Source organism: Sphaeramia orbicularis, chromosome 15 (genome assembly GCF_902148855.1).
Source record: "Sphaeramia orbicularis chromosome 15, fSphaOr1.1, whole genome shotgun sequence".
NCBI classification, from domain to species: Eukaryota; Metazoa; Chordata; class Actinopteri; order Kurtiformes; family Apogonidae; genus Sphaeramia; species Sphaeramia orbicularis.
This window is the reverse complement of record NC_043971.1, coordinates 12,465,572-12,489,742: the sequence shown is the minus strand read 5'-3', so window position 1 is coordinate 12,489,742 and position 24,171 is coordinate 12,465,572. Positions and strand designations below refer to the sequence as shown.

The following is a 24,171-nucleotide window of genomic DNA, read 5'->3' as shown; positions in this document are numbered from 1 at the left end:
GTACATATCTAAATATCTCACAATTTCCTTGTCAAGGAAACGTGTTTATTGCTTTCTGATCTAACACTGGTGGTTTGAAAACTGTCACACACAATTTCCATTGACATTCCTACATATTTCTTATACATTACTTACATACTGTTTTTAGAGGAAATACATGCTGTTAATACTGTTAACAGAGATACATAGTCATTCATGGTAATACATACCGCTGATACTGTAAATTGCGCCTATTCGTATTTTATCCAGTTTTATTTTTTATTCCATGAAGCTCTATTCTTATGTTACTTTGTTAAATTGTAATTTTTAAATTATATTTCGTATCTATTCTCTTTTTTTGTCATTTTATATTCATGCTCTATTCTTATTCTGTAAATACTGCTGCAGTGGAGTTGCACTATTCTATTCTATTCTATTCTATTCTATTCTATTCTATTCTATTCTATTCTATTCTATTCTATTCTATTCTTTTTTCTATTCTATTCTATACTTTTCTATTTTATTCTATTCTTTTCTATTCTATTTTTTTCCTATTCTATTCTTTTCTATTCTAGTCTATTCTTTTCTCTTCTCTTCTCTTCTCTTCTCTATTCTCTTCTATTCTCTTCTCTTCTCTTATCTTCTCTTCTCTTCTTTTCTCTTCTATTCTCTTCTTTTCTTTTTTCTTCTATTCTCTTCTATTTTATTCTATTCTATTTTATTATTTTCTCTTCTATTTTATTCTCTTCTATTTTATTCTCTTCTCTTCTGTTCTCTTCTGTTCTCTTCTGTTCTCTTCTCTTCTCTTCTCTTCTCTTCTCTTCTCTTCTCTTCTCTTCTCTTCTCTTCTCTTCTCTTCTCTTCTCTTCTCTTCTCTTCTCTTCTCTTCTATTCTATTCTATTCTATTCTATTCTATTCTCCTCCATACATCTGCTGATGTTTGATCCAGATCTTCTCACAAGACACAGTTTTTTCTGCTACTTCCTCCACTTTGAGCTGAGATCTTTCAGTGGAATGTTGCTCGTCATGTCCCAGACCCATCTTCCATGTTTATTTTCATCTTTGTGTGTGTGTGTGTGTGTGTGTGTGTTTGTGCACCTTCGCTGTCGCCTTTATGTGAAACCTGTGCGACCTTTTGGTGCGACTGCAGTTTTAACTCACTCCTACCAGCTCTGCTCTGATCTGAACACACAAAGAGCTGCTTGTACTTTTACTGCTGTAGCACCTCATCATCATAACACACTTTTGTAAAAGTGCTACGTGCAGCACTTTTGCAGAAATAAAAACCTCGTCAAATTTAGCAAATATGGGTTTATGTGGCCAATAGTAACTGTCATTTTAGTAAAGTTCTTTTTTTTTTTTTTTTTTTATAAATGTACAGGGTGGAGAAGCAAAATTTACAATATTTTGAGGCAGGGATTGAAAGACAGTGTATGACCAATTAGTTTATTGAAAGTCATGAGAATTTATTTGCCACAAGAAAATGTCCATAATAGAAAATGTTTTTATTCTATGTGTCCTCCTTCTTTCTCAATAACTGCCTTCACACGCTTCCTGAAACTTGCGCAAGTGTTCCTCAAATATTCGGGTGACAACTTCTCCCATTCTTCTTTAATAGTATCTTCCAGACTTTCTCGTAATAGTTTTGCTCATAGTCATTCTCTTCTTTCCATTATAAATAGTCTTTATGGACACTCCAACTATTTTTGAAATCTCCTTTGGTGTGACGAGTGCATTCAGCAAATCACACACTCTTTGACGTTTGCTTTCCTGATTACTCATATGGGCAAAAGTTTCTGAAAAGGTATGGATAATAGTGTTAGGTATGATTATGACATCAATATATGTTTGGTTTCAAAACAATTGACGTAGTGCCTGCTGAGAAAAAACAACTAAATGTTCATTGTAAATTTTGCTTCCCCACCCTGTAATTTTATTTTTTCATTTGGAAAGATACTATGCAACAGACAACTAAGCACATTTGTATACCACGTCTAAAAAATTAACAATGGTAAAGCATGAAATTTAACAAATACATGTTCCATATAGGTTCTCTGTTTAGAAAAAAAAAAACAAAACAAAAAAAAAAAAAGCAAGACAACTGTTCTATGGAGAGAAATTTGTTTCTTTATTCATCAATCAAAAAGAATGGATTTGCAATTAAAAAGAATAGATTTGCAACCAAAAAAGAGATTTGAGAGCAAAAGACAGTAAGTGGAAATAAAAAAAAAGTAATTTTGCTTAAATCAGTCCTCATTGCTTGTGAGTTAAAAACTTTTGTTTGCACCTTCAAAAGTTTTGCTTGCCAGGTCAAACCCACCAATAGAAACTCTTCTCTCATCTATCAGCATAGGCCCCGCCCATTAAGTGCAGTTAAATTCACAAGCAAAACTTTTGAAGTCTCAAGCAAAATTTTTTATCTCACAAGCAATGAGGGCTGATTTATCAGCAAAATGATCCTTTTTTTTGGATTGACACTTACTGTCATTTACTCTCAAATCTCTTTTTTGGTTGCAAATCCATTCTTTTTGATTGGTGAATAAAGAAACAAATTTCTCTCCATACTGTTCTTAAAGTAAGTCCTCCCCTTTTCTGTTATATATTGTTAAAGTAAATTAAGTAGTAGTAAAGTAAAGTTTATTTATAAAGCGCTTTTCACAGATAAAAATCACAAAGTGCTGTACATAAAATGGGTGCAATAAAACAACATAAGAATAATTTCATAAAATAAAAAAGGATAAACCCATCAACCAAAAGCTTTAATAAAAAAAACAAAAAACAAAAAAAAAAACGTCTCGAGTTGCTTTTTAACCCTTTCATGCATGAAATATGAGAGCTTTAATCAATTTTTTTTCCTGAGTGTTTTTATTCCTCTTGGCATTAAAAAAACAATGCAATTTTTTTTGTTTTTGTTTTATGAACCTATTTTTCATGGAGTTGCAAAAATGTCCACTCAGCTGGAAACCATGTGTTTAATTTCTGAAGTAGACAAACATATTTACTGTTATAGTGTGTGAAAACTATTAAATAAAAACATTTTTAATGCAGCTAATCTGATGTTGTCTCACTTTTTAACAGATAATTTGTAAAAAAAAAACAAAAAAAACAAAACGTTTTGTATAAAAAAAACAAACTGTTAATTACAGTCTAATAATAATAATAAGCAACTGATTTCCACTCAAACATGTTAGTGCAGATCAGGTTTATGAAGAACAGCAAAGTTACAGTAATAGTATGAATTGCAGTGCATTATGGGATGGTCTGTGAGCATCCACTGTGTCAGCTGAAATGGAATTAAAACGACAAAATCCATGAATATACAAGAGAACAGCTGTAGAATAACTGACCGCTGGAGTGACCACTGAGCATGAAAGGGTTAAAAGAGTCCACAGAGTTGACCACACGGAGGGACGGGGACTTAACCCTTTCATGCATAGTGGTCACTACAGTGGACAGTTATTCTACAGCTGTTCTATTGTATATTTTGTTGTTTTAGTTCCATATCAGTTAACACAGTGGACGCTTATGCATCATCCCAAACACTGTAATTCATACCATTACTGTAAATTTGCCGTTCTAGATAAACCTGATCTGCACTAACATGTTTGACTGTAAAAAGAAAAAAATAAATAAAAAGCAAATTGTTATTAAACTGTAATTAACAGTTTTGTTTTTGTTTGTTTGTTTGTTTTTTGCATATAATCTCCATGCAAGTATTGTTGAAATGTGAGAAAACATCAAATTAGCAGCATTAAAAATGTTTTTATCTCATAGTTTTCACACAGTATATCAGTAAATACATGTTTCTTTGCTTCTAAAATTAAATGCATGATTTTGTAACTCCATGTAAAATCGGTTCATAAAAAAAAAAAAAAAAAAAAAAAAATGCAATCACATTGGGGGTTTTTTTCATGCCTAAAGAGGAATAAAAACACTTAGGAAAAAAAAAAAATCTTGATTAAGGTTCTCCTAATTCATGCATGAAAGAGTTAAATATACCTTAGCACAAAAAGATGTCATATTTTTCCCTTATTTTCATTATTCTTATTCCAAAATCCACACAAGTTTCAGCTCCAGTACATTCAACCAGTTCAATTATAACTTGTCATTTCCAGTTAAGTTAAATCTAACCTCAGTGGGGTGACGTATACAGTCCATTCTGACCACATTTCCATAAATTTGTCCTGTTTTACTTTTAATGAAAAGGACAGTTTCTCCATTACATACATGCATCTGCTTGTAGGCACTTCCTTGTCAGAGCTTCTTCATTTTAGTACAGTTCTAATTTCCACACATATACATTTGTAAGTCTCTGTATTAGATCCAATCTGACATATGTGAAGTATGTACAGCTTTAAAAACTATAGTTTCAGGGTAAAAACAGCTTCTATAAACCAAAGTGGTATTTAACCCTTTCATGTACGAATTATGAGAACCTTAGTCAATATTTTTTTTCTTGAGTGTTTTTGTTCCTCTTTAGGCATGAAAAAAATAATGCAATGTATTATTATTATTATTTTTTTTTTATGAACGTATTTTTCATGGAGTTAAAAAAAAATGTCCACTCAGCTGGATACCATGCATTTAAGTTTTGAACCAAAGAAACATTTCTATAAAAATCATCATCAGAAAGTGATATACTGTGTGAAAACTATGAAATAAAAACATTTTTAATGCCACTAATTGCTAAATTGCTACTGTTTTCTCACATTTTATCACACTCTAATATTAGTTATTACTCATTTCATGGAGATAATATCCTCCTGAGACCCAGGAAATGGACAGTTTTAGCTTTTTTACATGAAAAATTTGTCTTGATCGGAAACTGCATAATACAACAGTTTTTTCAGATACATTTTTAACTCTTTAAGTGCCAGACAGTTAAGGGGCTAATAAGCCTTAAAAGTGCCACAGAATTTGGCCGTTTTTCAGTATTTTGCGTCGTTTTTATAATATTTGAAGAATCCTGCAGGAAACCGCTCGGTAACATCCGACCGATTGCTGATTAGATCCAAAACGCACCGGACGCAGCCGATTCATTATTGATCGTAATTTGCATAATTTATAATAATAATAATAATAATAATAATAATAATCTTTATTTATATAGCACTTTTCATACATTAAAAACTGTAGCACAAAGTGCTTTACATATCAGTTTAAAAATCAGTACCGCCCCCCCACCCACACCCACCCACTCACCCGCACACCACCCACACACACACACACACACACATATACATGCAAACCCACAAGCTCACACATACTTAAGAAGACTGACTGAGCACGGGTAGACCAGAACAAAAATGTACAAGTAAAAGTAAAACATCAGTTTAGGAGGCGCTGTCTCAGGGAGCCATCCGCACCAGGATGCAGCCGCCGACCCCGGCGACCAGGCACCAGCAACACAGCCCCGCATCCCAACTAGTGGGAGAGGGCCAACTGGGACCCCCACCCACCAGAAAGGAGCGGACCCCAGTGAGAGAAGGCGCCACAGCCCCCGGAGTCCACAGCCGCCCCCCGGCATGGAGGGCTCCCTCTGATGAAACACCGGAGAATAAGAAACATTAAAAAGATATAAAAATATTATTCGGTCGCATGACCTCAAATTCCCGTCTGCTTGGTCTCAAAAGGGGGACACAGAAAGAACGTCATCGAAATGTGAGAAAGAAATGAGGGTGGATGGTTTGTTTGTACACAAATATGGCGTGTTCTCCAAAGCCCATCTGATCGGCCCGTGGCTCTTTACAGGTTGTTTTCGTAAAGCCGATTTAATCGGCCCATGGCACTGAAAGAGTTAAAACTATTTTTATTTATTGATTGTTTTTTTTAAATGGAATGTCCTTTGTAATGGAAAGCATTTTTAAAGTAAAACTGTCAAACTTTTGTCCCCTACAGAGGATAAAATGCATTGCTGGGTCTCAGGAGGATATGCAAAAAAAAAAAAAAAATAATAATAATAATAATTTGTTTGTTAATTACAGTCTAATACCAATTAGCAATTGATTTACACTAAAACATGTTACAGCAGATCAGGTTTATCAAGTGCAGCAAAGTTACAGTAATTGTATGAATTGCAGTGTTTTGGATGATGCATAAGAGTCCTGATATGGAACTAAAACAACAAAACCCATGAATAAACAATAGAACAGCTGTAGAAGAACTGTCCACTGGAGTGACCACTATGCATGGAAGGGTTAATGTGGCCTCCCTTTGCACTTAACACATCTTTAATCCTTTTTTTCCCAGACAATATGAGATTTATTGCATTCATTTTCTGATGTTTTACACCAGGTTTCATTCAACACAAGTCAGATGTTTTGAATTGTTTGTGCTGCTTCTTGTCATGGGGTCAAAGGTCACATTAAATACTAACTTTAACCTTTACAACATGTTTAGTTCAGTTTTTGTGTCTTTTAAGGCTGTGCACACATTTCCTGTATTTTCTAAATGTACAACAAAGCGAGGTTATAATAGTTTTGGATTTTTTCATTATAGTTTAGTTTTATTTAGTTTTGACTTTTTTTTTGTCTAATTCAGTTAGTTTTATTTCGTTTTTAGAGCAGGTTTGCTAGTTTTTATTGGTTTTCGTTTATTTTCTAAATGCTTAGTTTTAGTTTAGTTTTAGTGTTTTTTATATCTTTCATCTTCTTTGCCATCATTTTCAAATAAATCCCAGACAGGACTCTGCTGCTTTCTCCCAATTTTAGTTTCCATGTTTCCAGGTAGAGTGGGGATGAAAACCTGACTCTGAACGACAAGTGACAAGAAGTGACGGATTGTTAAATATCATATGGTGCCAACGGCTAAAATTACTTGAGGGAAATAAATCGATTTCATATCAATCCGACATTGACAAAGATGAAAACAAAGGGATTTTTATACATAATTTTTTATTTGTTTTAGTTTGTTTTGTAAGCACACAATACAGTTTCAGTTAGTTATCATTTTTTTCTTTTAATTCTAGTTTTTGTTTATTTCAGTGAACGAAAATGTTTTTACAATTCTAGTTTTCGTCTTTTCTTTAGTTTTTGTTAACGATAAAAACCTTGGTATAGATAATATGGATAGATAGTAAGAGGAAGGGATTACCATTCAAAAATGAATGCACACATTAGAATGTCACATTAACCCTTTATAGTTCACTCATAGATATACTCTGAAAAATTCAAAAATATCAGCCGTAGTGCATTATTGGAGGACATAACAAGACTTTATTACTTTTATGTAATTTTTCACAATTTTTGTAGAGTTATGTAGAAAATCATGGTCAATGAAGTTACCATATTTGGTTCCTTATCTTTAAGTGGCAAAAAAAGAAAAAAAAAATGCAAGAAGTAGCCAAAATATAAATGAAATATAAATGAAATAAATATTGCACAGGTATTTTACTCACAATTTTTGTAGAGTTATGTAGAAAATCATGGTCAATGAAGTTACCATATTTGATTCCTTATCTTTAAGTGGCAAAAAAAAGAAAAAAAAAATACAAGAAGTAGCCAAAATATAAATGAAATAAATATAATTGCACAGGTATTTTACTCCTGATTTTATTGTAAAGCACTTTGTGAAATCTTTATGCAATAAGTGCTGTATAAATTAAATTTATTATTGTTATTATTATTATTAGGGTCAAAATACAGTAATGTTTTCGTTAATGATAAAAACCTTGGTATAGATAATATGGATAGATAGTAAGAGGAAGGGATTACCATTCAAAATGAATGCACACATTAGAATGTCACATTAACCCTTTATAGTTCACTCATAGATATACTCTGAAAAATTCAAAAATATCAGCCGTAGTGCATTATTGGAGGACATAACAAGACTTTATTACTTTTATGTAATTTTTCACAATTTTTGTAGAGTTATGTAGAAAATCATGGTCAATGAAGTTACCATATTTGGTTCCTTATCTTTAAGTGGCAAAAAAAAAGAAAAGAAAAAAAAAACAAGAAGTAGCCAAAATATAAATGAAATAAATACAATTGTACAGATATTTTACTCCTGATTTTATTGTAAAGCACTTTGTGAAATCTTTCTGCAATAAGTGCTACATAAATTAAATTTATTATTGTTATTATTATTAGGGTCAAAACACAGTAATGTTTTCGTTAACAGTAATAACCTTGCACCAAAGCTAAAAGTGGCCTTGGGCTTTTGCACAGGACTGTACATATAAGAGAACTGGAAAATAAACTCTCAACTGAACTGAAATGTTTTTGCTGTTTCTTCCTCAGTTTGAGGTGGAGAATGCAGCTCTGAGAGAAACCAACAAGCAGCAGGAGACTCAGATTTTGGAACTGCAGAAACAAGTGCAGGGTGAGTCCTGATTCAGACTGGTTCATGTGGGTTTTAAAAACAGTTTTAAAATACAGTTTTCTTATATTATTATTATTATTACTACTACTTATTATTACTTATTATTATTATTATTATGTTGCATGCAGGCATTTATACATCCACACCTGTGTGCATTGACTGGGTGAGAAAAAAAAATCACTTTATGTTGTAAAAGTGATGGTTTAAACATTTGTCTCTGCTTTGTGGATGTATATTCAAGATTCAAGGTTCAAAAGTTTATTTGCCATTTGTGCATGTACACATAAGAACTCTTGTATGGTTGTTCAGGAAGTCAGATAAAAGATACTAGAAAAAAAACACATAATTCTATAAAAGTCCACATATATCTATAAAGACATATATATGTATAAAAGTGCATTAAACCAGGAGACGATAAAATAAAATAAATGAATACACCACAAGGAGGTACTCAGTCTAAACGAGCTCATAAATATACATACACACATGCATAAACACACATATACACACATATTTATACGTGTACACTAACTATTACTATCACTGTTATCGACTAGTATATTATTGAACTGCCAGATTAAACACATGTATATTTGGATGTTGGACAAACAGTTTATTCTATTGTATTGAAATGTTTTGCCTCTAGACTCTCAAAATGTTACACATATTTGCAAGTGTTTCCCACGTCCACAAATAACCACCTTTTTCAGTCTTATTTATTTATTTGTTTCTCATTTATCGGTTTATGTGACAGAGACAGTGCACATTAATCAACATTGCTGTAAATGTTGAGTTAGCCAAAAAGCTGTTTTTTATCCGTTTCCTCCCTGGACAGTTTTACTGTAACTCCAAAAATAAAAGTGTAAAATTAAAGTTTATTCTTCTGTATGACACTGTTTTAACTGTACAGCTGTTTTATGTTTTTAATCTATTCTTGTATTTTTCTTTCATTTTCGGTTTTTCCCCTGTAAGTCACTTTGGAAAAAAGCATCTGCCAGATGCGTAAATGTAAATGTAAATGTAAAGTTACATGGAGTAAGACATCAAAATATGGATGTCCATATGGGTAAGTGGGTTTAATGGGTGTAATAATATGACAAAAGCAAAACAAAAAAAACCCTCAACACACCAGTGTAACTCCTATGCAAAAATTTATTAAAGACAGATTATTCATAAGCATGAATAAGCAATTCTACAAGAATAATACTGAACTGTTATTCATTTGCACATAATATTGCACACAAATTGCATTCAAACTGTACATACTGTGTTTTTACATGTCTTTCTTATATGCGATGTACATGTTCTAGATAGATAGATAGATAGATAGATAGATAAGTGTTATTACAGACTCATGGTCCACATTAACAAGCAAACATATAAATACAAACAATAAAAAAAAAAAAACAACTCTATACTTTCAAGAGACACATTTATTATTATATTATCCTCTGTATTTTTGCAATTTTCACTGCATTCCGATATTGAATTTCCTATATTTAATTTTATGCTGATGAAAACTCAAAGTAAATTCAAAGGTTATCGCATCAAAACAGAAAACTGAAGATGAAGTGATTTTTTTCAGCAACGATATCAATAACCGAACGTAAAAATAAGTGATAGATAGATAGATAGATAGATAGATAGATAGATAGATAGATAGATAGATAGATAGATAGATAGATAGATAGATAGATAGATAGATAGATAGATAGATAGATAGATAGATAGATAGATAGATAGATAGATAGATAGATAGATAGATAGATGGAAACAAAACAGAGTTAAAGTATAAAAATATAAATATTACAAATAAGTCAAGTTAAAATAGCAATATATGAAAAATACAGAAATGTGCTATTCCATAGCAAAATACTCATAATGATTTAAATGTTGGGCACTTTAACATCGGAAAACAACAACATTTGTTAAAATTCTCTACCCAAAGCTTTATTTAAACGGCTTTTTAAAATTTAAAATTATTTATCAGATATGGGGGACGCTGTGGCCTAGAGGGTTGGAGAACCAGGCTAAGAACTTACTTTATACTTGACACTTTATTCATCCCATAGGGAAATTTACAGGTTCCAGCAGTATCCACAAACAGTAGTAAAAACACAATAGTAAAAAAACATGTTCTTTTGATGCACATATTCTTATAATGTGTTTTATATTTTTATCAGTGCATTTAAGTGAGAACCACCTGTCAAAATTTCATTATGTGCACATGATGACAATAAATATTCTTGAATCTTGAACTCGGGAACTAAACACAGCCTTTAAGCTTGAAAGAAATTGACATTTATTGTGATAATTACAGATACTGATGTGAAAATGTTTATCATGATGACATTTTATGCAAACGTATGCAAACTAAATGTTACCTGTGACTGTTGTAGCCTTTGAGCGGAGGTGTGCCGGCGTCCTGAACAGACCAGGTGAAGCCCAGCGCCTCAGCAGCCTGACGTTCGGCTGTTTCCAGGTGAGGGGGAAGAGCCCCCAGGTCCTCACCGGACCAGCCCCGTCCCAGAGGACCCTCAGCACCCAGGGAGAGGCTGAGGGCAGAGACAAAACTGGTAAGACTTCACACAGCTGCAGATATGCAAACCAAAAACAGACGCTGTTTCTGGTGGATGAACAGGCCGGACTGGACGTATGAATGAGGAATAATTATTAAAGACACTGACCCCGTTTCCATGGACACTAAGACTCTGATCATTATCCAATTTCTGGTGATCAGATTTTGAAGTGATCATGTAAACAGCATATTTGGCCCATGGGCTGTATGTTTGACACCTCTGGCATGGATGTAATGAAACATTTGTAATTTGTTTAAAGGGCTCATATTTTGCTAAACCCACTTTTATTAGTCTTTGGTTCATTTATTTGTGTATTTGGACCCTAATAGTTCATAAAGTTTGAATTTGAACCCTCCAGGTGCTGTAAAGCTACAGTATCTTTATATTCATTTTGGCAAAATTGAGTGGATTTCTATAACCTGTTTTAATTCCTGCTTAATTTGTTAGGCTTTATAACTAGTTACATCACGACATTTGCACATATAAGGTCAAGACTTCCAACGAACATTTCTCCGAGTTTGATATAATTGTTTATCAACAGCAGCGGTTGTAGTAAAAACTGAAAATATGTCCAAACTTTGAGCTGATTACCAAAAATGTTCAGTTGTTGGTTGTATTAACGAACACAAGTGGCTGAACGGGACAGAGAAGTGCGGTAAACAATCTGGAGGGGGCGGGGCCTGAAGTGGCTCATGTGCATTTAAAGGGCCAGCGCTCAAAACAACCTTTCTGGTGTCATTACTCAGAAATAGGGTTGAAGATGGACCTGTGAAGTTTAATTAATGAACAATTCAGACCCAAGCAGAGCATTTATTAGTCTTGATTAGTCTTATTAAATGAAGCATCTTTAGATAGATAGGCAAATATTGTAAAATATGTTTGTAGTTATTTAGAACATTTTAATTTATTAAAGATTATAATGTAAATTGTGTCTCTTATCACATGTTTAAGGGCCTCCATTTATGAGCTGAGGACTGATTCTGTGGTGACCTATTGCATAATGTATCTTGTAAATGAATTGTTGATTTTAACTGTTTGTAATGATTTTGTAATAAATTGACTGACTGACAGACTGACTGACTGATTGATTGATTGATTGATAGCATTTACAGTTTATGTCACAGGTGTCAAACATGTGGCCTGGGGGCCAAAACTGTCCCGCTAAAGGTTCCAATCTGGCCCACGGGATGAATTTGCAAAGTGCAAGTTAGGGCATGGAACTCAAAAAAAATTTCATAATAACCTATAAATAATGTCAACACCATTTTTTCTCTTTGATTCAGTGCAAAAATGTTAAATTATGAAAATATTTACATTTACAAACTATCCTTTAACAATAAAATGTGAATAACCTGAACAAATATGAACAACCTGAAATGTAAAGAAAATTAAGGGCAATTTTAACAATATTTTGCCTGTTACTAAATGTTTTGTGCCTTTGTAGATTCTGATCTGTAATGCACATGTATAAATAATAAGTCGAGGCATAATATTGATAAAAGTGTATTTTTATTTCTTAGCAAATTTCATTTTTTTCAGGTTATTCATATCGTTTTTGTTTGGATAGTTTGTAAATGTAAATATTGGCATAATTGAATGTTATTTTTTGCACTAAAACAATTTGGAGTTGTCATTATTTATTGGCTATCATGCTATTCTTTTACTGGTTTGGCCCACTTCAGATTAAATTGGGCTGGATGTGGCCCCCGGAAAAAAATGAGTTTGACACCCCTGGTTTATGTAGACCGCAGGGAAATGTTTTAAATGCATAATTACATTTTTTTTTTAAAAAAAGCAAAATATCACTCCTTTAAAAGAATCAGATATGAAAAATCTGTCATATCTCGAAAATATGTTGTCCTGTTATTTGTAAAATATTCATCACAGCTGAGTTTTGGGCTAAATATGATAAAAACCTGCTTGTGTGTGTGTTTGTTTGACAGAGAAGAGTCCCAAACAGACCGACGCTGAAGTCCACAGACCAGACCAGACCGGACTCTCGGCTTCACCTCTGGAGGACGACAGTGCATCAGAAAGCCTGGGTGACAACGTCTGTGGGTCCGAATCCCGTGGCGTCTCCTCGGTTCTGTCCAGCGCCGCCTCAGAGGGCGAGGGAGGGGGCTGCGAGGACAGAGGAGCTGGACTGGGGGGTCTGGAGTTCAGCCGCCCCGGCAGTGAGACCTACCTGACGGCCTCGGACGACAGCAGCTCCCTGTTTGATGACGACATGCAACGCTCCGAACGTCCCGGCCTCGGCCTCCTGGGCTCATCGGACGGGGCTCTGGAGGTCTGTAAAGAGGGGGAGGGGGTAGAGGGGGGTCACCGGGCTAAGCTGGAGGACTGCACCTCTGAGGAGCTCAACAAGCGTTTCCAGTCACACACACTCGACTCCTCATCCTCATCCAGCGAACCAAACACCCCCAGCCCCATCCTGACCCCGGCCCTCACCCCTAAACGACCCAACCCGCCCCAGGACCCTCGGGACAACCCGGCCTCGCCCAAACAACCCCGACTGCGCACGCCGGCAGGGTTTGGACTGATGAATGTGGCTCTGGCCAAAAAGCACCTGAGCCAGCCGCCCATCAGCTGTGAGGCAACGCACGGACAAACACGGAACGCCCTCAGCATGCTCCGCCCCTTACGGCCGCAGGAAACGGACCTGGACCAGGACCAGGACCAGGACCAGGAGGTTGGCATGGAAACAGGGAAGGACACATCTCCTCAGGTACTACTCTGCTCACAAACAGCGCCCAAATCACCTGGATCAGCTGAGGACATGGACCGAGAGAAACCAGACTGTGACGGATCAGCACCCGGGAACAAACCCCCCACCCCCCCTCTGCACCGCCTCCCCTCCTGGGTAAGACCAGCCCTCAGGTTTGGGTATCTCTATCACTGTAAGGCCACTTTCACACTTTATGTAACCTAACCTTTATTTAACCAGGTAAGTTATTAAGAAGATAACAAACTGGCAAAAAGTAAAGCCTCCTAAAGTGAGGGGAATGGGGGGGAGGGGGGGTCACAAACGTATAACATAAAAATGACATGGGAAAAAAAAATATATAAGGTGATTAAAAAGGCCCAAAAATAAAAACAGATATATTATATTTTGCTATTTCTCACTGGAAACTCTCTTAATTCCTCAGCCTTTATTAGAACTAAACTTGCAAAATTCGGTTTGTCGTCTTTTCATGGTCATCAGATATGACCCATTTGGATGTTCAGAGGCTCCGTAGTGAACATGGAAACACTGTCATCTTCTACAACATTAATTCACCAGTAAAACCCATGGAGTTTGATCAGTGATGGTGGATGGATACACTTATTTTTATGTTCAGTTAATGATATTTTTGCTGAAAAAGACATTATTTCCTCATTTTTTTGTTTTCATGTTATAACCATTGACTTTAATCTGAATTTGTATGAATACTTACATGATCACCAAATTAAATATAGGAAAATACATAATTTACACTGAAAAAAATTAAAACAAAGTGGATAATATTACAATAAATGGTAATAAATCACTTAAGAAAGGTGAAATATAGAGAAAAATTAATTTGGGAACTGCCATAAAAATAGCACTTGGTCTTTATGGGTTAATGTCACATTTATTTCCAAACAGTTGCCTTCATTTTTAGCTGTGCTAAAATTTTTCTTAGCATTTTTAGCTGGAGAGTCAGATAAAGTCTTCTCCGGTACATCCCATAGAATCTGTGGTGGTCAATCCATGTGTGAAATCATATCTCATGCTCCTTCAACCGGACTCATCAGCCCACATGACCCATTTCCATTGAAACACAGTCCAGTCTTTATGCTCTCTGTAAACTGATGGTTGTTTAAGAAATGAGGATCAGTATATGGAGAGAAATTTGTTTCTTTATTCATCAATCAAAAAGAATGGATTTACAATTAAAAAGAATAGATTTGCAACCAAAAATAAGATTTGAGAGCAAAAGACAGTAAGTGGCAATCCAAAAAAAAAAGATCATTTTGCTTATAAGTCAGTCCTCATTGCTTGTGAGTTAAAAACTTGTGCTTGAGACTTCAAACGTTTTGCTTGAAAATTACTCCTCTTTGTTTGCAACTTCAAAAGTTTTGCTTGCGAATTTAACTGCAGTTAAATTCGCAAAGTTTTTAACTCACAAGCAATGAGGACTCTTACGCCCAGGCCTAGGGGTTCACCAGGGCGAACATAATGTGCTCTACTTTGTCCCCTCCCAGCTCCCAAGCACACACGTCAGTCGAAAAACTAAAGTTTACAATGTTTATTACAATTTTTTTTCCCTAAACAACTAAGGAAGGGTTAGGGGAGGGAGCGGCTAAAACAACAAACAAAATATCTTCTTTACAGTTTAAACCAAATTACCTACTCAAAATAAATGCACGAAATAAAATACAGCAAACTAACCTAACTTCCTGACCAAAAAACAGGAGAAAACGGGAAAACAAAAGAGCCGACCTCCCCTACCAGAAAAAGGTTCAATTTACAAAACAAACTATTTACAACTATAAACAATCGAATTTTGCAGGAGCACACGAAGACTGACGGTCACACACGAACACAGGGTTGAAAGCTGGAAGGAGGGAAAAGAGAGCGAGGACGGAAGCTCCAGGGCCATTTTTAAAGGGGCCGGGTAATCCTGCTCCACCAATCAGCACCTGCAACACAAACAGACACAAAAGGCCGCAGCACACCTACAGGACGGGGGGAGAACACACACACTAAACAGAAAACATATACATATCGACAAATTATGACCCAGGGTCATAACAGGACTGATTTATAAGCAAAATGATCTTTTTTTTTTGGATTGCCACTTACTGTCTTTTGCTCTCAAATCTCTTTTTTGGTTGCAAATCTATTCTTTTTAATTGCAAATCCATTCGTTTTGATTGATGAATAAAGAAACCAATTTCTCTCCATACAGTTAAGGTTAAAGAACTTGTTGCAGCTGAAACAAGTTCCATTTCACTTTAACATACTGCAGTTGTTCCTAAACTCAATACTTGGATTGTGTGTGCGTCCTCACATGAACGTTTGAATTCCATTTTTCTGCAGGAGAGTCGTATCTATGCTGTTGCAAAATCAGGAATCAGACTGTCGGAGACATCCTGCACAGACCCTGCTAGCAAAGGTAAGTCATCTGAACAGAGTAACGCTCCTTCTGTTCATGATGTCCTGTCTAATGCTGACCTGTCCTCTGTGTTTCAGATCCCTCTCTACAGTCCTCATATCCTGCCTTTGTCATGTACACATCCCTCATCTATAAAAACATGACTACTCCGGTTTACACTACTCTGAAAGGGGTACGTACACGTGTGCATGGTGAGACTTACAGCTCCATTTATTCCCCTCTGGTGTACAGTTTTATTCTGCTTAACTGATCATGTGTGAAGTCAGTCTACACATCTGGTTTGCGCTGTTATTGTTGGATTGTCGCTACAATGATGATAGAATAAAGTCTGTCATCAGGGGGAGTTTTTGACCATAAACTACTGCATTTAGTCCTAGTGGCGCAATATAATTTTTGTTCAAATTTGATATATTTGGAATACTAAATGGAAGGAATTACTTTAGAGTAAAACTACTAGCCTATTACAATTTAGAGGCAAATACTGTAGTTTTTACCCACTACATTTATCTTACAGTTTAAATTACTTTTCAGATTACAGTTTTTCAACCTTTTCTTATCCATTGAAAACCACTGTTCTCATCAAACTAGAGGATTAAAGCAACCATATCCTCCTGAGACCCAGCAATGCATTTTTGTCCTCTGTAAGGGACAATTTTCACAGTTTTACTTTAAAAATGCTGTCCATTGCAAAGGACATTCCATTAAAAAGTAAATAAATAAAGCAAAAACTTTCACTTTCCTGGGTCTCGGGAGAACATACTACAAACTACTACATAGACAGAATTTTTACAGATTCATAAAAAAAAACAAACAACAATTTCAAATAAAAAAAAAAAAACAGGAAATAAATAATAATAGTAATAAAATGTCTTTTTTTTTTGCTTTGTTGATTGTGGGTAAAGAAGCTGGAATGAAAAAAAAAAAGTTATTAAGTCAACAAAAGACTGATTCAATGTGACACATGTTTTTTATTTGTGCTTCAGAGCAATATATATTTATAGATATTGAAGAACATCAGATCTACCATCAGATCTATTTATTTCTTATATTGTAGTACTATTATGGTGATATTTTGGTGTAGTATTAAAAGAAAAAAAAGAAATCATACAGTTGCAGAAAAAAAATATTAGACCATTAAGTCATCAAAAACGATGGTTATGCAATCAAGTCCTAACTCCTGCATGTATCATGTCGCTACGTGAAACCAACTCGACTCGGCTTGGCTCGACTTGACTCGGGTACCAGGTCCTATTCCTGGAGACCGTTTCCATTGCAGGATACTACAGACTGTACAGTACCTGGTCGTCATAGCGATCCAGCACATTACTTCCATGTCGTCTGCTCAGAGAGTTGCTGATAAACTCACTCGTTGCGTGTTGTCTCATCAAGCTCATGCTGAATTTTTACGTCTGAACCTCCTCGACAAACCATGGTGTAGTTTTGTGGGCTGTTAACATGTGGATTAACCTACCGCTATATTTACTGTAAACTTCCACATCTGTTTTTTGTAAAACAGCGGGTCACAGAGACAACTCTCTGACCAATCAGTGGTCTGCAGTGTTTACACGTCATGTTTTAGTATCTGGTCCCCAGTCTTGGAACCTCGGTGGAGGTGATACTAAAAAAACTAGTACCAGGTACCAGATTCCAGGTCCGTTTTTCAGAATGGAAACACAAAAAGGATGAGTTGAGTTGAGTCGAGTCGAGTCAAGCCGAGCCGAGCTGATACCACATAGTGCACAGCAAATTTGTAGAGTAAAATAATCTGGAGTTAGGTAAAAAAGAGTGAAAGAGTTAAATTTCTGGAGTTCATTCTGTAAGTTTAACTCCAGCTTGTGTCTTTGATGGTGTAATTTTTCGGGGTACGTTTACCAGGTGTTGAGGAGCAGGATTGAACACCATAATGGGTGTTGATTTCTGGACAGAGCAACAGAGAAGACCAGTGTGCTCATGGACGTCGTATAAGGCGTCGTATAAGTACCATTTTACTTCTGAAACAAGGCTATTTATTAGGCTGGAAGGAACTTTTCTGTCAGCTCTGTCAGTGTCATAATGTGTATATTTCTGTTCGGACCAACTTGCTTACCAGCTGCTAAAATTAGCTCTTGCTGCAAACTTAGAACGTCGAACATGTTAATTTTAGCTCGACGGCTTCTTGCATTGTAGTCTTAGGTAATTCATACAATTCATACAAGAGTTGAGAGTAAAGCTATTGAACAAATAGTAACTGCCATGGTGCACTCCTGCATTGCCACAGACCCCTCCCTCAGACTCATTATCACCTTCACCTGCTGGCACCTGTCACACCTGGAGCACATCTGCATTAGGAGCCCATAGAAGCAGCTCCTCTGCTCTGGTACGGTGCCAGATCATTGCTGCTGCTGTCACTGCTTCATACCTTCATAGACGTTCATCCCATTTCACTTCAGAGCCATAACCTGGACACCCGGAAAGCACTTCATGCAAGAGCACTTTATAAGCATCTATATAGCATGTGTTTGAGCACACTTTAAAAAAACAAAAAAAACAAAAAAAAAAACAACTAGTCATTATATGGTGTTTTTTGAGGGTTTCAGAGTTCACATAAAATGAATTCCAGGCGAGAGTTGTGTTTTAGTCTACATGAGATTAGTTTTTGTAACTCCCAGAAGAGTTAACCCTTTCATGCATAGGTCACTCCAGTGGACAGTTATTCTCCAGCTGTTCTCTTGTATATTAATGGGTTTAGTTGTTTTAGTTTCATATCAGCCAACACAGTGGACACTTACGCATCATCTCTTATCCTGACATTCATACCATTACTGTAACTTTGCTGTTCTTGATGAACTTGATCTGAACTAACATGTTTGAGTGTAAATCAATTGCTATTTGTTAGACAAGAAGGTTTTTTTTTGCACATTATCTCGATGAAGTGTGGAATTAATAGCATTAGAATATGTTAAAATGTGAGAAGACATCAGATTAGCAGCGTTAAACATATTTTTATTTCATTGTTTTTATATCCCTCTCTGATACTGGGTTTTAAACACGTTTCTTTACTTCAAAAAAATAAATGCATGGATATTTTTGCAACTCCACAGAAAAAAACACTGGATTGCATTGTTTATTTCATGCCTAAGAGGACTAAAAACACTGAAGAAAAAAATCTTGACTAAGGTTCTCACAATTAATACATGAAATGGTTAAATTTTAACTCCTGAAAAGAGTTAAAAGATCAACTCCCTGACAAGAGTTACTTTAACCCTGCTCTAGAGTGTATTCCATGGTCTCACATGTACACTTAAATCGAGTTGATTTTAACTCGCATGGAGTTTATTCCAAAGACCAGAATTTGCTGTGTGGAAACGCAGCATAAAACAGACAGAAAAGAATGGTAAATGGTCAGGACTTACATAGTGCTTTGCCACACTTTTATGGCACCCATTCGCAAACACACTCATACACCAGTAGGCACTGCCAGGCCATATTGGAAACAATTTAGGGTTCAGGGTCTTGCCCAAGGACACTTCTACATGTGGACAGTCAGAGGACATGCCCGGAGTTGAAGTTAGAGCGAGACTATTCATCTAAGTACGATTCTGAATATGGTTATCGTTGGGTTTTGCAGAAAGCCACTCTCCTGAGCAGCAGTCCGTTCTCAGATGAGTCGTCCAGCTCTGAGGAGTCGTCCAGCTCTGGAGAGGAGGACGGCTCAGTCTGCAGCTCCCATGCCTCCTCCGGCTCCCGTAAGGACAGCAGCCCGGGCAGCCCACGCTCTCTGAAGAGAGGTACGACACACACACACACACACACACACACACACACACACCGAAAGGAAAACTGTCCTTGAGTTCAGCAGCTGCTAAAGCGGTCAGCCCTGAAAACATCACTACAAGTTTCCATTTGATATTCGTTCAGTTAACAGTGAATGCACAGTGGTCTTATTGTACTTAATGGTATTTTCCACTCCTGTAATGCTGTTATGATTTCCAATACTTCACTTCATATTTCCACAATCTGTACTTCATTTTTGTTCAGTATTCACTCCTACGACTCACATGTTATATAAAATAAACCAGAAATTAAATGATACTCACATGCAATCAGTAAGACATTAAAGAGAAACTCTATCTCCTGCATGGGTTTGTGCAAAAAAAAAAAAAAAAAGTCTAAAAAGTAGCACAGAATGATCAGGGACACAGACATTATTCAAGGACAACCTTATGACTAAGACACCTATACAAAACCATAGAGTCGTGGAAAAAATTATTAGACCACCCCTTGTTTTCTTCCATTTTTTTGTTCATTTTAATGCCAGGTACAACTAAAAGTACATTTGTATGGATAAATATAATGACAACAACAAAAGTAGCTCATAAAAGTTTAATTTCAGAGATGATATCTATCCATTTTCCATGGTTTTCTTGATAACCAAAATCACTTCAGTTCTTACATCAATAGCTATGGCATTGTACTGACAGAAACAGTGCTTTTAGGCATTCCATGTTTTCTTTTATAGAATAGAATAGAATAGAATAGAATAGAATAGAATAGAATAGAATAGAATAAGATTTAAAAAGCAGCTCCTTTCAGTGCAAACATATGCATAGAATAAAAAAACGATAGGTTTCAGAAATAAATAAATACATCCTGAGATAAAATAGTTAAAATAAGTTATATATACATTTACATTTACCCTTATGCATTTGGCAGATGCTTTTTTCCAAAGTGACTTACAGGGGAAAAACCTAAACTGAAAGAAAAATGCAAGAATAGATTAAAAACATAAAACAACTGTACAATTAAAACAGTGTCGTACAGAAGAATAAAAAGCAAACTAATAGACTAAAATATGAGAATAGATTAAAAAGACATAAAAACAGCTGTACACTTAAAAACAGAGAAATAACAATACCAAGTAAAAACAACAGAATGGACATGATAATACGTTTAAAATGGAATGTTTGAATATTGTTTGAATATACAGTATGAAGTATTACAAATTGCACAGTATTATGGTCAGAATGATATGATATTGCACAGAAGTAGTAAATATTGATTGCACAGTAGTTGAGAGGTTGTCTTCTGTTTCTGTCGGTTTTAGTTACAGGACACACGCAGGAGTTAGTACTTGATTACATAACCATTGTTTCTGATGACTTTTGATGGTCTAATAATTTTTGACTGTATTCTAGTATTAGTCACAGTAGTATTTTATATTGTTTTTTGCACTAACTTAATGCATGTGCACTTTTTTCTGCACTTTATTCTGTTGTTGCCTTGACTGTTGAATTTTCATGTTGTGGAATCAATAATCTAATGTAATGTAATTAATATAATCTACTCTACTCTAATCTAATCTAATATCATATAATCTACTCTAATCTAATGTAATCTAATCTACTCTTATCTAATCTACTCTAATGTAATGTAATGTAATCTACTCTACTCTAATCTAATCTATTGTACTATATTCTATTCTAATCTACTCTAATCTAATCTACTCTATTCCAATCTAATATAATCTGCTCTACTCTACTCTACTCTACTCTACTCTTATCTAATCTATTCTAATATATTCTAATCTAATCTAAAATAATCTAATATAATATAATATAATATGATATAATCTACTCTAATCTACTCTAATCTAAAATAATGTAATCCAATGTATTCCAATCTAATCTAATATAATCTACTCTAAACAAATCTACCCTACTCTACTCTACTCTACTCTAATCTAGTCTAATCTAATCTACTCTAATCTAATCTAATATATTCTAATATATTCTAATCTAATCTAATCTAATCTAAAATAATCTAATCTATTCTATTCTAATCAAATCAAATCTACTCTAATCTAAAATAATCTAATCTATTCTAATCTAATCTAATATCATATACTCTACTCTAATCTACTCTAATCTAAAATAATGTAATCTAATTTATTCTAATCTAATCTAATCTAATATAGTCTAATCGAATCTACCCTACTCTACTCTACTCTAATCTACTCTATCCTACTCTACTCTACTCTAATCTAATGTACTCTATCCTACTCTACTCTACTCTACTCTACAATAATCTAATCTATTCTAATATAATCTACTCTAATCGAATCTACTCTACTCTACACTACTCTACACTACTCTACTCTGCTCTACTCTACTCTAATCTAATCTACTCTAATCTAAAATAATCTAATCTATTCTAATATAATCTACTCTAATCAAATCTACTCTACTCTTCTCTACTCTACTCTACACTACTCTACTCTACACTACTCTACTCTACTCTACTCTACTCTGATCTAATCTAATCTTAATACCTCTTATTTATTCTTGTTCTATTTTTACCTCTTTTTTTAATAATAAGGTGAGAGAGAAACAGCATATCATTTCTCTGTGTGTCCTTTACATCTATGAATTGAAAAAAAAAAAAAAAAAAATCTTGGAGCCAATTTTGGAGCCGTCATTATTTATAGATACTATTGTACTGGTCCAACCCACTTGATGTGGAATTGGTCTGTATGTGGACCCTGACCTGAAAGGATTTTGACATCCTTCATTGTTCATATCTCAGTGTAATTGTTGCATTTCACAGATTCGGCCCACGGGCCAGATTGGACCTTTTAGAAGGCCGGTTGTGGCCCCCGGGCCGTATGTTTGACACCCCTGGCTTAGACGCTAGTAGTATGTGATCACAGTCTATGTTTCACTCTCTCCACTTCCCGCTGTGTTTTTCCTCCAGCCGTGTCCATGTCCTCGGTGACGTCAGAGAGCGACTATGCCATTCCCCCTGATGCCTACTCCACCGACACAGAGTGTTCTGAACCCGAACAGAAACTGCCCAAGACCTGCTCCTCTGCCAGCGACAACGGCAAGAGTGTGAGTCATTCAGTGTGGATTTAACCCATAAAGACCCAAACATCCACGGGTGATAAAAAAAACTACTGATAAAAAAACTGTTTGATCCATTAATCCTATCAATACATGTAAATAATTGGTGTAAAATGCAGTTTGTCATCTTTTCATGGTTATCAGATATGACCCATTTGGACGTTCAGAGGCTCTGTAGTTAATGTGGTAATACCGTCATCTTCTACAACACTGATTCACCAGTAAAACCCATGGAGTTGGATCAATGACAGTGGATAGAGACATTTGTTTTTACATTCGGTTACTGGTATCTTTGCTGAAAAAAAATCACTTTTTCTCCAGTTTTCTGCTTTGATGTAATAACCCTTTAAATTTACTTTGAGTTTTCATAAGCATTTATATCAAATATAGGAAATTAAATACAGGAAAAAACATGATTCACAGTGAAAAAATTGCAATACAGAGGATAATATAACAAATTGTGACAAATTAAATAGAGAGAAAGTTTATGTCCAGTTAGTGACACCTTTGCTGAAGAAAGTCAGCTTTTCTTCTGTTTTCTTTGTTTCTGCCATAAAAACCTTCAACTTTACTCTGAGCTTTTATGAACATGTGCATGATCTTTGAATTGAATATAGGAAATTAAATATAGGAAAATATGTGATTTTACTTAAAAAAAAAACACAAAATACAGAGGATAATATTCTAATAAATTGTGATAAACCAATTAAGAAAGGTTAAATATAGTGTGAAAATCCATTCGGGAACTGTATAAAAGTAACTCTGGGTCTTTTTACAGTGTAAAAAATGACTGTAGAATTAACACGATCACAACACAATCAAAGTTGTAAAATTGCAACATAAAAAAACTGTAAGTGACAATACAATGCAAAGTTGTTTATTTGAAAAGATTTTTGTGTTAACGATTGAATCAAATATAACTGTAGTTTTTACAGGAAGAGTATGTGAACAAAACCAGATTTGTATGTAGAAATGATGTATTTGTATTGTTTTTAGAAAATAAAACTGTAAATTGAAATACAATGTGGTGCCGTTTAAATTTCAAGAACATAACGTTGAAATAACGGCATATTTGCTTTTTTTATATATACATAAAAAAAGTTATAAAAAAGTAAACATTTAACAATGTAACATTTTAAATGTGCAAATTAATGAGTTGCTAGAGTTGGTAGAGCAGCTCGTCCAATAACCAAAGAGTTGGTTCGAATCCTGGCTCTGACTGTCCATGTGTCAAAGTTTACTTGGAAGACACTGAACCTTAAATTGCTCCC

General features: G+C 35.0%; 1 protein-coding gene across 1 annotated transcript in view; it reads left to right on the top strand.

Annotated features, from left to right (window-relative positions):
- Window positions 1-24,171, top strand: part of plekhh2 (pleckstrin homology domain containing, family H (with MyTH4 domain) member 2) — a 108,523-nt gene that overhangs the window by 46,946 nt on the left and 37,406 nt on the right. Inside the window, 7 exon segments of the mRNA XM_030156922.1 lie at window positions 8,224-8,305; window positions 10,705-10,881; window positions 12,828-13,744; window positions 15,947-16,022; window positions 16,100-16,194; window positions 19,630-19,789; window positions 22,752-22,888. Of these exon segments, the coding sequence (XP_030012782.1) occupies window positions 8,224-8,305; window positions 10,705-10,881; window positions 12,828-13,744; window positions 15,947-16,022; window positions 16,100-16,194; window positions 19,630-19,789; window positions 22,752-22,888 (1,644 nt within the window).